At 35.5% G+C, this 17,986-nt stretch overlaps 2 protein-coding genes across 2 annotated transcripts in view; one reads left to right on the forward strand and one right to left on the reverse strand.

Annotated features, from left to right (window-relative positions):
* The window catches only part of LOC136041592 (uncharacterized), a 53,944-nt gene extending 50,930 nt beyond the window's left edge, over positions 1 to 3,014 (reverse strand). The window contains exon 1 of the mRNA XM_065726292.1: positions 2,861 to 3,014. Within this exon, the coding sequence (XP_065582364.1) occupies positions 2,861 to 2,901 (41 nt within the window). The 5' untranslated portion in view covers positions 2,902 to 3,014. The remainder of the gene's footprint in view (positions 1 to 2,860) is intronic.
* A 6,416-nt stretch (positions 3,015 to 9,430) lies between these two features.
* The window catches only part of LOC136041589 (motile sperm domain-containing protein 1-like), a 40,638-nt gene continuing 32,082 nt past the window's right edge, over positions 9,431 to 17,986 (forward strand). The window contains exon 1 of the mRNA XM_065726286.1: positions 9,431 to 9,680. Within this exon, the coding sequence (XP_065582358.1) occupies positions 9,542 to 9,680 (139 nt within the window). The 5' untranslated portion in view covers positions 9,431 to 9,541. The remainder of the gene's footprint in view (positions 9,681 to 17,986) is intronic.

Raw genomic sequence — 17,986 nt, forward strand, 5'->3', positions numbered from 1 at the left:
CTCGTAAAAGCTAATTCTTATATCTCATTTTTTTTGTATTTTCGACATAAAGTGCCACATGAACGCCAAAAGCGCAATTTGGGTGACATTTCTGAAGTGGAAAGGCTGGTTCGGAAACTTGGACACCATCTATAGCTAATTATAAGTTCATTTATAGACTATTTTGTAAATTTAATTGCTTTTTATAAGTTGGACTTAATAAAGCAATCATAAAGTGCCACATGGCACCCAAAAAGTACACTTTGGGTTGTTTTTTTTTCATAAGAAAAAAAGGATATTGCAAAATGAAGAAATTCGGCGGACTAATTTTCCCCCACCTCTGTGGAAATTTTCGCACATGGAGAATCTCCCTTGAAACTTACCCTACATTTGAAATAGCTACAGTATTTTTAATTTAAGGTATTCGAAAAAAAAGTGTGATTTCTTTACTTCACAAAGAGCATTGTTTGATCAAGGATACCCAGAAAATCTGAATAACTCTTGGCAGCATTGCGGTTGAAACCTTACACTAATTAAAGTTTGCCAGGGATGCCAATTGTATAAGAAAAATTGATACTTAGAGTTAAGAAATATTTAATCGTATAAGAAATATTGACACTTAGAATTTGGAAGTTACCTTCTTCTTTGGGCATGAGGCTTACACATTTTCTGAAGAGGGGGAGGGTGGAGGATACTAAATATTTGTTTATGTCTAGAATTCCTTTCACCAATCAAATCTCGGTCTCCTAATTCTGCATGTTAAAACTGATAACTATAGAAAAAGAGTATGGGCTGGCGCTGCTTAGATGTGAGCTTAAAATTTCTAAATTGTACAACAATATACATATATTGTTTGGATTCACTTAATCCTACTTGCAACAGACATTTAACACAGCACATTGATGCAGAGATAAATGTCACACAAGTAGCACTGGCGTTACTTGAAATGTGACTAACAAAAGTAATATTCCTGAGTACTTTAATGCCAATTGTTTTTTGGAGATGGTTAAAAGAAATATTTAGAAAAACGAAAATAGAAAGAAGTCAGCACGGTATTGCGCATACAGGCAAATAAATTTACAGTTATTTTGACTCTTTCTCTCAACTCTACTTTTTAAAACAGTAAAAACTTTAGCATAAATAGCAGGGCGTTGAAGAGGGAACAGCCCCTTTCATATACGGGGTAATTTTTGTTCGTTTTAAGTGTTAATGTCGCTCCTTACTTTCAGTTAAAAGAAAACTTGTAATTTTTATTTGATTTCTGAAATTTTTTTTAGTTAATCCATGTTTTTATTTTGGTTCTCTGCAGATGAATAATTAAAGCGAAATATGCATATTTAGTTATTTGGCTAAATGGCTTTCCCATAATTTTGATCAACTGATTTTGAGAAAAAAGGAGGGGGTGGAGGCCCAGTTGCCCTCCAATTTTTGGGTACTTAAAAAGGCAACTAGAACTTTTAGTTTTTTACAAATGTTTTCATCAGTAAAAGATATACATAACTTATGAATTATCTTACATAACAAACTACTATATTCATATGTTTTTACTTCATATATGAGAGGGTTTGCCCACTCGTCAATATCTTGCTCTTTACACTAAAGCTTAAATTTTGTCCCCTGAATCACAAAGGCTGTAGAATAAATAGTTGAAATTACTAAAAATACTTTAGTGTAAAGAGTGAGGTATTAGGAGGAGGTGAACCCCTTATATGCGTAATATTTTCCGTTCGTTTTCAATTTTAATGCTACTCCCTACTTCCAGTTGAAAAAAACTTTTTCATATTTATTTTTCCATTGTTTTTTAAATAATGCTAGAAAATGCTGTGCCCCCTTTATGGAAATCTTCTTCCCCCATGACAAATTCCTCCATGGAAAGTTTCCCCCCAATAACTTCCTCTTCTCAACCCCCCTCCTAACCAAAAAACCCTCCTGAAAACGTCTGTACACTTCCCAATAACTATTACTATATGCAAACACTAGTCAAAATTTGCAACTTGCAGCCTCTCAGATGGGGACTGTGGGGCAGTAAGTTGTCCTCAAAGACATATTTATAACGTTTTTTGACTATGCTGAATAAAATGGCTCTCTCAGAATTTTGATCCAACAATTTTGAGAAAAAATGAGCATGGGAGGGGGCCCAGGTGCTCTCCAATTTTTTGGTCACCTAAAAAAGGCACTAGAACTTTTCATTTCCATTAGAATGAGCCCTCTTGCGACCTTCTAGGACCACTTGGTCGATATGATGACCCCTGGGAAAAAGAAATTTTCCCAGAAATCTTCTGGCAAAAAATACAAAATTCCACATTTTTGTAGATAAGAGTTTGAAACTTCTACGATAGGGTTCTCTGATACGCTAAATCTGATGGTATCATTTTCGTTAAGATGCTATGACTTTTAGGGGGTGTCTCCCCCTATTTTCTAAAATAGGGCAAATTTTCTCAGGCTCCTAACTTTTGATGGGTAAGACTAAACTTGATGAAAATTATATATTTAAAATCAGCATTAAAATGCAATTCTTTTGATGTATCTATTGGTATCAAAATTCCTTTTTTTAGAGTTTTGGTTACTATTGAGCCAGGTCGCTCCTTACAACAGTTTGTTGCCATGAACTGTTTGATAAATGAGTATCAAAACCGACACTGCTTGTCTCCATTTTCTTCTAGTATTTTTGTCTTTGAAACAGAAACTGATGTGGTTATTATGATTGTGTCACAAAAATCTTTTGTAGTGCAATTTGGTCAGAAAAATGACACTATTTATTTCTAATCTGAAACTGTATTTGATGTCAACCAGGTTTGCCATAACCTTTAGGGACTAAAGTGTCAAATTCAGTAAAAAAAGGGACACTTTTAGTGTTCTCCTAGAAAATTAGCCAATATACTTTAAAAGTTGACAAAAAAAGACTTTAAATGGTTTTCTCATGACTCCAAGGCCAGATTTACGTTTTTCTTTTTCAAGTAAAAGCAAAGCAGTTCTTCAAATAAGTAAAATCCCATAAACCACAAATTGCCTTATACGCAAAGAAGAAAAAGAATTCAGTACAATTTCTTGGGTTCTCTTGAACCTTTGGTTGTACTGATTATCCTTCTTCCAATAACTCAGCAAAGCCCTGTTTTTACTATGGTGTTTTCCAGCACCAAAGCCGGCTTTGCTGCTTTTTGGATGACAGTTTTCATTTTTGGCAACAAATTCGAAAGCGCAGTCTTATTTCAGGAACTGCAGAAGATTCTGAATCATTTGTTCTGTGTTTAAGGTGTTACAGGAACATAAAGAGAAGTTGGAGTAAAACTAAGATGAGTGACAAAATGTGTTGTTTAGTTTTTACATTTTCAGCCAAAATGTCAACTCTGTACTGCGAGAAGACGAAAACAGCAATAAAACCTGTCTTCACTATGAGCCATCTTGGCTGAAAAACGCCATAATGAAGACAAGGCTTAAAGATTTGCCCCAGTAGACCACAAATACAATGTCTGTTGCTGCTGACATGGCTTAATTGCCCTCAATCCCTCTTTTCCTTCAGTAGCATATCAGATCTTCTGCAAAATTTTGTTGACCATTTCCTGCAGACTGATATCAAGTGAATTGAGACTTGATAGCAAGTGAAACGTGCTTGGATTGGAACATGCTTCACATCCTTTTCACCTGGCTTTTGCCAATGCCTTTGGTTACACTGTTCTTGCAAAAATACACAACCACAGCATTACTTCATCTAAACATTAATGTATTCATGATATCAATTAACTAAGAGATCAAACTTGATAAGAAGAGAAATAATGACAAGACAAATATTGCTTGTTCTATATAAAGCTAATCTATTCTTGAAAAAACAAAGAAATGTCAAATTCTTTGCAAATAGTGACAAGACAAATATCACATGTGCTCAATCAAATGTTGAAATAAAAAAGAAAAAGCACAAAAAACCAAAGGGAAAGGCTTTTTGGTGTCAAGAATAGCTATGGTTTTTCAAGGAAAATCTGTTTCTACCAACTCTTTTTCTTCTGAGAAGAGGTCAACAGCATCTGTAAAAGACAGTGGAAAGGCTTATTTAATTGCAATCCTTTTCACCTATAGCAGACAAATGTCTGAAAATGTCTAAAATGTCTGGTGCACAAAAAATGTCTAAGCAAATCTGAAATATTTTGCACTAGGCCTTTGCCATCTTTGCAGCTCAAGATGGAACAAACTAAAAAAGCTAGACAGCATGACAAGACCTTTATAAGGGAAAGACTGTGCTGGATTACAAATATGGTGCATTCCATGTTATGAAGGCTAATGAAAAGTGAGCAGATACAGAATGATTTGGATTCCAATTCAGTAGCCTTATACAGAGGTTGAGCCACACTCTGGGTTCAGAAAAGGCCAAGTTTTTCAAGAAAGAAAGGAGAAAATTACAAGAATATGAGAGTATGAAGGGAAACTTTAATGCAGAATTCCTGTACAAGAAATCTGTTCAAAGCTTCAGCTTTTTTTTGAAAAATATTCAAAAAAATCTAGACCATTCTTTGGGCAATCTAAGACTACCTAGAGCAATCATAGGGACCCAAAAAGGATCCAGACGGTGCTCCCAGAGGCTCCAGGGCCTGGCAACTTGGATTGTTTTGCTAGCATGAGAACCAGCTCATATTTCTAGTATGTTTGAAAGTTTAGATAGGTCCCCTTGGTCACACAGCATGAGAACCTGCTCATTTTCCCAGTATTTAGAAAGTTTAGGTAGGTCCCCAGTCACACACCATGAGAACATGAGAAAAAACACACAAAAGATTAGATTAATTTATTTCAAAGACATGTGTACAAAACATTTTGCTGTACCTGCTAAGAAAGCCCCTTTGGGCTTGTTGGCAGCAGGTGGCAGTCATCTCTACTCTACATATTACTACATACAAAGATTCTACTTATGACACTCACGCATTATTACTATACTTTTGCATCATTACCATACTATTCTTTTGCAAGGATGAATCTCTTAACAACAGCTTTGAAGGAAGCCAAATGACTCGAATTTCTTATTTCAATTGGAATAATATCCCATACAGAGGGGGCAAAATTTCTAATCACGAAAGAAGCTCTAGCCGTATTTCTAAATGGGTGTACCAGATTTGATGCCCCTCGTGTATTGTGGCTATGAAGATCACAATTAATGGAGAAAAAATTTTCGAAAGAAGAGGGAAGTATATTATTAATAAATTTATATGTGAAAATACACATATAATGAAATCGTCTGCAAAAAGGATTATACCAGCCTCTGACAAATAATACTTAATCCAATCAATAAATATTAAAAATAAAAGAGGACCTAGTATAGAGCCCTGGGGTACTCCGCAAGTTATCGTACTAGCTTCAGAAGTAAAACACCCATTCACCACAACCTGCTTTCGGTCACTTAAATAAGATTCAAACCAAGACAAACTCTTTCCGGTAACACCGATTTTTTCCAGCTCAAGTAATAACTGTTTATGGTCAATCGTATCAAAAGCCTTTTTCAAATCCAGGAATAAAGCAGCTGGAATCAGACCCGCTTCAAACGACGTATTTACCCAGTCAACAAGTTTAATGGTTGCCATTTCTGTGGACATTTTTTTTCTAAAACCAAATTGAGTATTTATAAGAATTGTATTATTTTCAACGTAATCAGTTAGCCTGGATCCTATCACCTTTTCATATATTTTTGAAAAAAAAGGGAGGATAGAAATGGGTCTTTTGTTTGAAGGGTCGTCTCTTTTACCTCCTTTGTACAATGGTATTATTTTAGCCACCTTCAAAACTTCCGGGAAAATTCCTTTTTCCATAGACTTATTAATCAAATTACATACAACTGGTGTTAAAACTGATTTAACTGATTTAGCAATCTTAAGAGAAATCCCGTCTACGCCACTTGAGTTTGATTGGATTCTACTGATAATTGTACTCACTTCACTTATGCTACAAGCATTAAAAACCAGCTGATTTTCTACTGGAATTTCCGACTGAACTATTTTGGGAGGTCGCTTAATTCTTTTCCGAGCATCGTCACAAAGTTTCGCTCCCTCACTAGAAAAATAATCACATAAATAATTCGCAACATCATTTGGGGTAGTCAAATTCCCCCTCTCTGTTTGTAATTTATTAATAACTTCTATTTTACCCTTTTGACCCAGGAGTGAATTTACTGTTTTCCATGTTTTTTTCATATCACATTTATGGTTCATAAATTCATTTTGTAAATACATTTTTTCAGCTTTCCGTTTTAATCCGTTTAAAGTATTCCGGTAATTTTTAAACTGCTGAAAATTAATGACAGATGGTTCCCCTAGGTATATTTTATACAATTCATTTTTCCGACTTATAGAATTTAGAATGCCCTGTGTAATCCATGGTTTCTTAGGGAATTTCGTACTACCTCGTACTACCTTTAAGTCTTCTTAGAGGACACGTATCATTCAATATCTTTGTAAATATTGGAACAAAAATGTCATACGCAACCGACGGGTTATCTTCTTCAAAAACTGGAGTAAAATCTGCATCATCCATTTCTCTCTCAGATTTTTTTAAATTATCATTTCTTAAATCACGAAAATATGTTTTATTTATTTGACCACTCTTATTTATAATCCTGTAAGATTGTTTTATTTTACTAAGAAGAAATATATGGTCGGATCCATCCGTGAGTAGAACATCAGCATACGAACTTTCAAGCAGCTTTCCATCCACAAATATATTATCGATAAGAGTCGCAGACTAATCAGTTACTCGTGTAGGAATAGTTACCAGGGGGTACTGGAATGATGAAATCATAGAGTTAAGAAAATCTAGGCGGCTTGTACTTTTAAGGAGGTCAATATTGAAATCCCCCATTACTACTTTATATTTATGATCATTACTAAATTTCTCAATTAAATGCTCCATTTTCTCAATAAAAACATCCTCATTAAATGACGGTGTCTTATAAACTAAACCAACAACTACATTTTTATCAGATTTATCTTCTATTTCAATAAAAAGAGTCTCAAGTCTTCCTTCAAGCCAAAGTGTGAGATCCTCGCTTACCCAATACGAAACTCCTTCCTTTATCAACAAAGCCAGACCGCCTCGCTCCATAACCTGTCGTTCTTTTCTTTCACTAACATATCCTGGAAACTGGAAATCCCACACTGAAAAAGTATCCCTATTCGTTACAAACGTCTCACATAGTCCTATTACTAACGGTGTTTCTTGCATATCACTTAATATGTTGCACAGTGTAGGGTATGCAGTCCTAAGGCCTTGGCAATTCCAAAATGCAAAAATAGTATCTTCTTTGACCGACCATTTCTTCAGCGACTGACTATCCAAAAAATTACTAGCTTTCATTGCTTGAGTATTATTTCCTTCACTTAAATTATCATTTGCAATAGGGGTGGATAATAATTGGTCAACAGACAGCCGATTACTTTCTAAGTCTGAAAGCCTGTCGGTCATACTATTCATGATAATACACTAGTATGCTCAATAGTGCGAACTCTTTGATATCTTAATGACGAAACAAACAAAAAAGTTTTTGACACGAGATTAGCGAAACAAAGCAGCCAACCCCAAATAATTGAAAGAACTGAGGATGGATTCAACATGTCAGTACTGGTCACTGATCAGGTCATTCAGTGACCTAATTTTCAAGATGGCTGAACTGTTTTCCGGTTTGGCTAGCACACGGCCACCATCAGTCCAAACATTCCGAGCTCCAAATTTGTCGCGTGCCAGATTCAGCAGTTGCTTACGTTTTGGTGTTTAATACTCAGATATAAATACTTTCGATCGGGCGAGCTTCTTTTTGTTCATGAACACGCGGTTTGCACACTCAGATGAATGAAAAGTGACGAGAACAGGCGGGATAACATTTTCCGCTGATCTAACTCGAGTACGTAAGCGCTCAGTTGACTTGATGTCACTAGCAAGCACACGGATCTCCATCTTAGCATTGAATAACTCTAGAACGCTATTGGGCAGCGTTTCTCCACCTAGCTGAGACAGTCCATGGATTAGAAGAACGTTCGATCTTCTTTCCTGTTCCAAATCGTCGTTGCGGTATTCTAGAATTTCGATGCGATTTTCTAGCGCCGTTATTTGAGCTTGAAACCCCTTAAGCATCTTTTCAATATTTGCAAATTTTGAACTGTAATCGAGACTTATTACATCATAGATCTCGGTAACAATAGTGTTAATTGCTTGTTCACTGATCACGCCTTTGTCGCCTGAACATTTCTCAATCACCTGTTTGTGAATATCCTGACGAAGATTTTCTTTCAATTTGGCAAATTCACTCTGCGCGTTTACTAGGGTAGACGAGAGTGAAGATACACTGTTTGTCGAAGCAGCACCAGCAATTCTCATTATTTCTTGATACACATCCGGAAATGTGGCTAGTTCAGTAAAAGCACCTTGAACTCCTTTCGACTTTTTCTTTGAAGCTTCGGGGAAATTTTTTTCGAACGGCAAAATGAATCCCTCACTCAGTGATGCTTTTTCGTGTGATCCGTAGCAAAATACTTGATAAGATTTTCCCTTCTTCGATGCAGTTATACCAACTATTCGAACAGGCCACAAAGGGTAGCCGTAGAATTTGCCAAACGCAACGTCATTAACACTGTAAGACATCGCAAACTTGATAATGTCTAATTTCCTGAGCTTCCAACAAAATGGGAAGTGCGGGACCCGGTACACCTGTCCCCAGCAGTTTAAGTACAAAAGTACGGCCGGTACCACTACGGCTCTTCTGTACCGTTCCCGCTCTCTTCTGCAGTTGGAGAGCTCGACGAATTAAATTTTTTTTTCGCCAAAATAGGTTGATGTGGCAACACTGCTGGCTGATTAGTTGGCGTTTCCTGATTTTGATAAATTCAATAATTTCAAATTACTTGTAAAGAATAAGAGTCCATAAATTTCCACTTGATTAAGCACAATTTATTTTATTTTCCTGTTCAGCCACTAAATTCAGTGCTAAAATCAATGCTTAATTTTGGATTTCACTAAATTATCGATAAATATCGGATAGTCTTAACTAAATTCGCACTGCTTTATCCCGACCTATATTATATAGGTCACTGATCATGAAAATATCTATAAGAAAATCCACATCCAAAAAGTGACTGAGCAGCAGCAAATCAGGATTAGATAGTTTGCTTCTAATAACTATACAGGCCGCACCTTTGCATAATCCTGTAGAATAAAAGTCATAAGAAACCTTAAGCTTTTATTTACCAGCAGTTATATGCTTGCTTCAGTTTTCTATCAAAAATACTTTTTCTAAACTCTCTTAAGCCAGTCACATGCTTCACGACATTTGAAATTTCGCGATTTTAAAAAGGAAAGTAGCGCAGATATGATAAAAAAATCCCTAAGACGAAAACGAGCCTGAAAAGCACAAAGCACAAGTTAAAAGCAGTTGCAATTAAGAAAAAAATGAAAACAAAAGGTGCCTTTGCCTTTTTTGAAAAAGGTGCCTTTTTTCACCCAACAGTGGCATGGTGTCACCCAGAGTGAAAAAGTGTCAAAAAAGCACTAAAAGTGTCCTTTTGTAGCCCTGATGTCAACGCTGTGAAACAAACTGAACATGAATAAAACTCCTGTGGATGATAAACTTCCTGTATTTGTGTTTCCCCATATTTTAAATTTTTACCTTGATAATCCAAAAAGTTTGAAGCAAGTTTTGACTATCTATAATCCCTATGATAGTACAATTTTATTCAAAGGTGTGTAGGCCTAATGAATTAAACTTAAGTGTGGTATACAAATATTTGACTTAGCCTATGGTTAAGGTATGGCTACTTGTAAGGGAAGAATCATGTAGGAAAAAGAAAAGAAAGAAATGTTTGGCTTTTCTAATTATTTTGCCACTGAAGGATAGAATTACTATACAGTGGTCCTTCCAAATATAATTAGCCTAGTATTTTCTTAAGTTGCAAAATATCCTAAGTATGCTTAAGTTAGGCTACAAAGTTTAATGCAAACTTCCAAATCTGGCCTTGTTCTATATTTTTCCTTTTGTTTGGAGGGGGGGGGGTGAATGAACATTATAGATTTTGCAGCTCTTCTGTAGCCTAGGCTAATACCCCTGCTTTTAACTCACTACAGCACCAAGATGTCTCAGGCCAACACAGCTACACATGCACTTCTTTCCTCCTCTATTGCAATCTGTATAAAGCCCCCTCTTTTACACCCTCTCTACTTTTGACATCTGTGATTTACCAACCATAGACTACTCACTAAGAATGCTACCCAAGTTAATAAGTCAACTTGATTGATTTTCTTGTTACCCAAAATCACCTCTTCACCTTCACTCATTCCTAGTCTTAGCAGCTTAGTTTTCTTAACCTAATTGGGTATGTGCTATCCCATTGACTTTGCTTTGCTCTTCAGGACAAAGTCTATATAAGAAGTTGTAAACTATATTGTTCTTAACCCCTGATTTGATACAATACCAGCCACTAATATTATATCTTACCTTAACTGCAACAATGCTATTTTTGTACATAGCACTAATTACTTTTGTGTATTTATCTGGTAGGCTGTACCTTACAAGGATAGGACCTTTGCTAAAGCTATTTTATTAGTAGAATTACAGGTAAAATTCTAGTTAATTGACTTCTTGCTATCTCAGAAAGGGTTTAGGTTAGGAAAATGAAACTTTCAGGGGTGAATCTACAGACTAAAGTATGTCCTAGGAAAAGATTTTTAAAGCAACTACCTCCACTCCTACTCCCTTTAGAGGGCCCTGACCTTTGATGACCTTTAAAAATATGTGTGCTATAAAAGTGAAACCTTGAAAAATAGATCTTCTGCTTAATTGAAGTACAACAAAATTGTTTTCAGCTTCATAACTTTGCTCAATTCCATTTTATAAGGTTTTAGAAATATGCAAATACATATCCTAAATTTTGAAGAAAAAAAAAAACATTGATATGGCCCAAAATTCTTCTCAAATAACAGGAAATGCATTTTCAGAACTAAAGGTGTCAGAACAGAACTAAAAAGCAACTAGTTAGTGAAAATTATGGTAAAATGTTGTTTTGTCAAAATTTCAATAGGTATAGACCTGTCATGTAGGCAAATTTCAGGGCCCTCTAGAAGAAGAAAGAGTAGAGGTGGGTGCTTTAAAATGCCTTCCCAGGACGTACTTTAGCCTGTAGACCCATCCCTGAAAGTTTCATTTTCCTAACCTAATCCCTTTCTGAGATAGCAAGAAGTCAATTAACTAGAATTTTACCCATAACTGTTCTTCTCTTAAAACTTAATCTACATCTTCTTTAAGTTTAAAAAGTATCATCATACTGAGCAATTTGCCTAGTGCCTGTATAATTACCACCCTTATCACCTTGATTACAGAGGAGTTTAATTGTTTTCCTAAAATTGCTGGGACTTCCCCTTTTTGAAAATCATTTTCATAATCATCAGTAATATATCTAACTTCATAACCATCATATTTAAAATAAAGTCATTTACTACACCATCAGCACCTTGGACCTTATTATTTTTTAATCCTTTTACTAATGTCAATAATTCTTCCTTCAGATCCAAAGTGCCACAATCTTTTTCAGTTTTTTCTGTATCTTTTCCTGTCACTCTATCTCACTTCATCATATTCTTAAAATATTCTGCCCATCTCTTTTAAACTCTTTTGTTATCACCAATTATGGCCCCAATGCAGAAAGTTAATGTAAAAAAAATTAAAAGATAAATAAAATTCAGTAAAAGCCAAAAATTATAAGAATCAAATTTTTAGGCTTTTGGTATTAACTCTTATAATTTTTGGCTTTTATTGAATTTTATTTATCTTAATTTTTTTCATATTTAGTTCCATGTTTGTTTTGTTGGTTTTTTCTTTGGCATTTTCCTTGAATATATTATTATGGCACTTGGTATCTACCAAGTGACATATAGCAAATGCAAATTCTGTTAGTCTATCTGTCTGTCCTGGTTTTGCTACTTTAGGCACTTCCTGGTAAGCTAGGACAGTAAAATTTGGCATTATCAGGAACCAGATAAGATTAAATTAAAAATTGCCATGTCCCCAATTTGGCCATCTGAGGGTGAGTGGCAGGATGGTTAAATCAGAAAAATTAGAAAGAATGAGGTATTTTTAACCTCAAAATGGGTGATTGGATCTTAATGAAATTTGATGTTTAGAAGGATATTGTGTCTCAGAGCTCTTATTTTAAATCCCGACCAGATCTGGTGACATTGGGGGAGTTTGGGGGGGGGGCTAAAATCTTGGAAAATGCTTAGAGTAGAGGGATCAGGATGAAATCTGATGGTAAAAATAGGCACACGTCCTAGATATGTGATTGATATAACTGGATTGGATCTGCTCTCTTTAGGAGAGTTGGGGGGGATTCTGAAAAATTGGAAAAAATGGGTTATTTATAACTTACAAAGGAGTGATTGGATTTTAATGAAATTTGATGTTTGGAAGGATATTTTGGTCTCAGAGCTCTTATTTTAAATCCTGACTGGAACCTGGTGAAATTGGGGGGAGTTGGGGGGAAGGAAACCTAAAATCTTGGAAATGCTAAGAGTGGAGGGATTGGGATGAAAGTTGGTGGAACAATAAGCACAAGTCCTAGCTACGTGATTGACATAACTGGAACGGATCTCTCTTTGGGGAGTTTTTTTTGGGGGGGGGGTTAATTCTGAAAAATTAGAACAAATGAGTTATTTTTAACTTGTAAAGAAGTGATCAGATCTTAATGAAATTTGATGTTTGGAAGGATATTGGATCTCAGAGCTCTTATTTGAAATCCTGACCAGATCTGTTGACAATTGGGGGAGTGGGAAGGAACCTAAAATTTTGGAAAACACTTAGAGTGGAGGGATTGGGATGAAGCTTGGTGGGAAAAATAATCACAAGTCCAAGATACATGATTGATGTAACCAGAATGGATCCACTCTCTTTGGGGGAATTCTGAAAAATTAAGAAAAAATGAGGTATTTTTAACTTACAAAGGAGTGATTGGATCTTAATGAAATTTCATATTTAGAAGGACCTCGTAACTCATTTCTCTCATTTTAAATCCAGACCGGATCCATTGTCGTTGGGGGGGGGGACTAAAATTCTTGGAAAAGACTTAAAGCAGAGAGATCAGGATGAAACTTGGTGGGAAGAATAAGTGCAAGAATTTGGAACAATTAGAAAAAAATGAGGTATTTGTAACTTATGAATGGGTGATCAGATCTTAGTGATATTGGATATTTAGAAGGATCTTGTGCTCTAGGACTCTTATTTTAAATTCCGACCAGATCCGGTGACATTGGGGGGGAGTTGGAGTGGAAACCAGAATTCTTGGAAAATGTGAAAATTGAATTACCTTATGAATGGGTGATTGTATCTTAATGAAACTTGATATATAGAAGAATATCATGTCTCAGTTGCTCTATTTTCAAATCAGATCCGCAGACATAGAGGGCTGGAGGGGGGAACCAGAAATCTTGGAAAACGCTTATAGTGGAGAGATTGGGATGAAACTTTATGGTAAGAATAAACACAAGTTATAGATACAAGATTGACGTAATTGGAACGGGTCCGTTCTCTCTGGAGGAGCTGGGGGTTGTTAATTTAGAAAAACTAGAAAAAATGAGGTATTTTTAACCTAAAAATAGGTGACCAAATCTTAATGAAATTTGATGTATAGAAGGAAATCATGTCTCAGAGCTCTTATTTCAAGCTCGACCAGATCTGTTGACATTGGGGGGAGTCGGAGGGGGAAACCAGAAATCCTGGAAAACACTTATAAATATTGTAGATACGTGAGTGAAATAACCAGACTGGATCTGCTCTCTTTGGGGTAGTTAGGGGGTGTGGTTCAGTGCTTTGGCGAGTTTGGCGCTTCTGGACGTGCTGGGATGATGAAAATTTGTAGGCATGTCAGGGAGCTGCACAAATTGACTTGATTAAGCTGTTTTTCCTGATTTGACCATCCAAGGGGCTGAAGCGAGAGGAAAAATTAGAAAAATTAAGGTATTTTCAACTTACGAGTGGGTGATTGGATCTTAATGAATTTTAATGATTAGAAGAACCTCGTGACTCAGAGCTCTTATTTTAAATCCTGATCAGCATTAAGCCTCTGATTTTTCCTTCTAAAGCAATCTATTGATTCTTAGAATTTTGCTAGAGCTCATACCATATGAGCTCTTGGCTCTTTTGACCTCATCACAAGTGCCATATGAGCTCTTAGCTCTTGTCTTGTTCATGCTGAAGAAGAGAGGGAGTTGTCCTCTTGAAATATTTGCTCTGTGTATTTTTTCAGTATTCTCATTTGCCCTTTAAAAACGCCATATTTGATTGTTTTCTTTCTTTATATTAGGGGTGGAGAAAGGAAATTATGAAAGAGTATGTTATAAATTATTAATATGTTATAATTTATAAAGAGTTATAAATTATGTTACAAGTATTGCTTCTTTGCCATTAAATGCCATTCCTTATTCTATTTAATCTTTTTTAGATTTAATCAATTAATTGGTAGTCTTGATTTATGCATGCTTGTGCCCTCTATCACACTTTTCTTGTAGTATCTTCAAAATATACAAAGGCTGGATCTGTTTATTGTTGTAAAACAGTTCTCTAGTAAATATTGGTGTATATCAGTCTCTACTTTCTACAAGGGCCAGTCCAAGGGTTAGCATTACAGTGTAATAATTCCTCTTGGATAGAAACAGATGAAATATAATAAGAAGTTGCACTGTAACTTTCCCTGTCATAATCGTATTTGGGAAAACCTTTCAGAGTATCAGTGAGCCCAAAAAGTAATATAGTGCTATTGCTAATACTGCTTGACTGCTTTTGCCTAAAGATGGGAAAAATCAACATTTCTAATATCAGCGGAGGATTTTGTGATTACAATGTCCAAGATCAATGGGGCAAAATTAGCCATAAAGACATTGGTTTGTGTAATTTGTTATTGCAAATAATTATCTTGTGAAGTTTGCAGGAATTGACTTTCAAACAACTCATCAGGAAGCTATTTTGCATTTAAATTCCAATTGGTAGAGGTTAGGTTAAAGTTATCAACTAGTAGAAACTCAGAAATAAACCAAGAATCAGAATAAAACACTAATATTATTTCATTATTAAATATAGATAATTCACCAACACTTGGACCTAGATAAACCACTGCAACTCTAAAAGAACTTTGGGAGCCAGGCAATATACATCAACAACTAAGCATTCACTGATGCTTTATGCAATGAGCTCGTCAACTTTCATATGTTTCAACAATGTATGAAGATAAATTAAAATCCAATATTTAAAGTTACTATTTATTGTGAGGTAAAAGCACACACTTGTTGGAAATACATATCTGGTTGTTGAGAGTTCTAAGGCAACGATTCTTTAATAATAACAAGATGGGTGTTTTGGCTGGTATTAGGGCTTGAAATTCCCCAATTTTTTTAGTCCTTGTCTGTGTAAAGAACAGACAAATCATTCCACTGTTTCCCCACCGAAAGGCCTCACTTTTGCAGCTTCCAGTACTGCTTTCCCATTTCTAATATTCCAACTGCCTGCTGCTTTCCTTTCAATAAGTTATTTTTCCAAAACATTTTAATTTGTCTTGTGTGCAAATTAGGCAGTTGTTTGGTCATTAAAGAAACCAAAACCTGGAAGTATAGCCTTTATGCTTGCAGATCATTTGTCAAGAAAAAAGAAGCAACATTCTGTTCCACAGGGTTGCAAATTATTTATCATTGCCATTATTTGTCATCACACTTTGCAGCATGATCAATTTTGTATATATTGCTTTGAGAAGGTTTTCAAACAACGGTTTGTTTGTTAGAAGAATTCTAACAAGAAAGAATTCTTGTTAGAATTCTTGAATAAAGCTTGCCAACAATTTTTATTAGCTCACAGAAACACAAATTTTTTATTTTTGTTTTAATGGTGCAAAAACAACTTATCTAGTACTAATCATTATAAGATCGCCAAAAAAGTACTCAAAGGAAAACTTTAGAGGCCTATAACTCAGGGAATATACATTTTCTCAGTAAAATAAGGAAACATCTATTCATTATTTAGATTTTTATGGCACTTGGTATTAACCAAGTGACATATAGCGATCACAAATTCTGTCTATTGGTCTGTCTGTCGGTCTGTTTGTCCTGGTTTTGCTACTTTAGGCACTTCCAGGTAAGCTAGGATAATGAAATTTGGCAGGCGTATCAGGGACCAGACCAGATTAAACTAGAAATAGTCGTTTTCCCGATTTGACCATCTGGGGGGGGGAGTGGGGGGCCGATTAATTTGGAAAAAATAGAAAAATGAAGTATTTTTAACTTAAAAACGGTGATGGATAGGATCTTAATGAAATTTGATGTTTGGAAAGATATTGTGTCTCAGAGCTATTATTTTAAATCCCGACCAGATCCGGTCACATTGGAGGGAGTTGGAGAGGGGGGAACCTAAAATCTTGGAAAACGCTCAGAGTGGAGCAATCGGGATGAAACTTGGTGGGAAAAATAAGCAGAAGTCCTAGATACATGATTGACATAACCGGAACGGATTACGGATTACGAACTTACAAAAGAGTGATCCTATCTTAATGAAATTTCATATTTAGAAGGACCTCAAACTCAGATCTCTTATTTTAAATCCCGATCGGATCCAGTGTCATTAGGGAGGGGGGAGACCGGAAATCTTGAAAAACGCTTAAAACGGCGAGATCATGATGAAACTTGGTAGAAAGAACAAGTCCAAGATAGGTGACTGACATAACCAAACCGGATCCGCTTTCTTTAGTGGAGTTCAGGGGGGGGGGGAGTAATTCGGAAAAATTAGAAAAATGAGATATTTGTAACTTATGAACGGGCGATCAGGTCTTAATGAGATTTGATATCTAGAAGGATCTTGTGCTTTAGAACTCTCATTTTAAATCCCGAACAGATCCGGTGACATTGATGGGAGTTGGAGGGGGAAACCGGAATTTTTGGAAAACGTGAAAATCGAGGTATCTTACAAATGGATGATCGGATCTTAGTGAATTTTGATATTTAGAAGGACCTCGTGACTCACAGCTCTTATTTTAAATCCTGACTGGCATTAAGCCTCTGATTTTCCTTTTAAAGCAATCTATTGATTCTTAGAATTTTGCTAGAGCTCATACCATATGAGTTCTTGGCTCTTGGCTCTTCCGACCTCGTCACAAGTGCCATATGAGCTATTAGCTCTTGATTAAAATCTTTCAAGGTTCCAAAAATCATATCCCAATTTGGGCTTTTGGATACTTAAACAACTACATGTATTTTACAAAATAAGAAAAATTCAGAATAAAAATAGTAGTTTTTGGTAGTATTCAATGACAAATAAAAATAAATCTTAAAAAAGCAAAGAGATGGAATATATTTTAATTTAATATTATATAAATTTTTTATAATCATCATCATCATTATATTTATAACCCATCGCAAAAAAAAACTGGGCAGAAAGCCCAGAAAAAGACAGAGTAAAAATCAAGAAAAGAAAAAAAAAGAAAAAAAAAGAAAAAAAGAAACAACAAAAATAAAAACACACTTTGACAACTACAAACAAGGGACAAACAGAAATGACCAAAGATGGGAAGACATCTGGCATTTAGTAGTGAAATCACAAATACGCTTCTCAACAACTCCAGCTGGGTTTACCGAATGATACTTTCTTTGCAGAAAAGAGTCACTTGTTCAAGTTGGAAGTTCCATTAAATAATTTGCAAATTTAAAGTAAAGGAGAATAACTTGCTTTCTTTTGCCATAATTAAGGAAAGACCAAACAGGAGCAAGGGCAAGTAAGTGAGGAACCGTTAGGCTATTATATAAGTGAGAATAGTGAAATCTACTTAGATAGGAAACATTTGAAGCCAGGGAGGCATACGCAGCCCAGGTCTAACTGGCATAATTTTTAATTGCCAGGTTTACAGTTTCTTTCAGGTTTGCTCCAATATGCATGCCCAGGTAAGTAAGGCTGCTAGCAAAAGAAAGCTCAGAGCCGGATAGACTTATTTAGTTTCTATTCCCTTTATAGTTGGATGGCAGAACA

The sequence above is a fragment of the Artemia franciscana genome, unplaced genomic scaffold (genome assembly GCF_032884065.1).
Source record: "Artemia franciscana unplaced genomic scaffold, ASM3288406v1 PGA_scaffold_30, whole genome shotgun sequence".
Taxonomy (NCBI): domain Eukaryota; kingdom Metazoa; phylum Arthropoda; class Branchiopoda; order Anostraca; family Artemiidae; genus Artemia; species Artemia franciscana.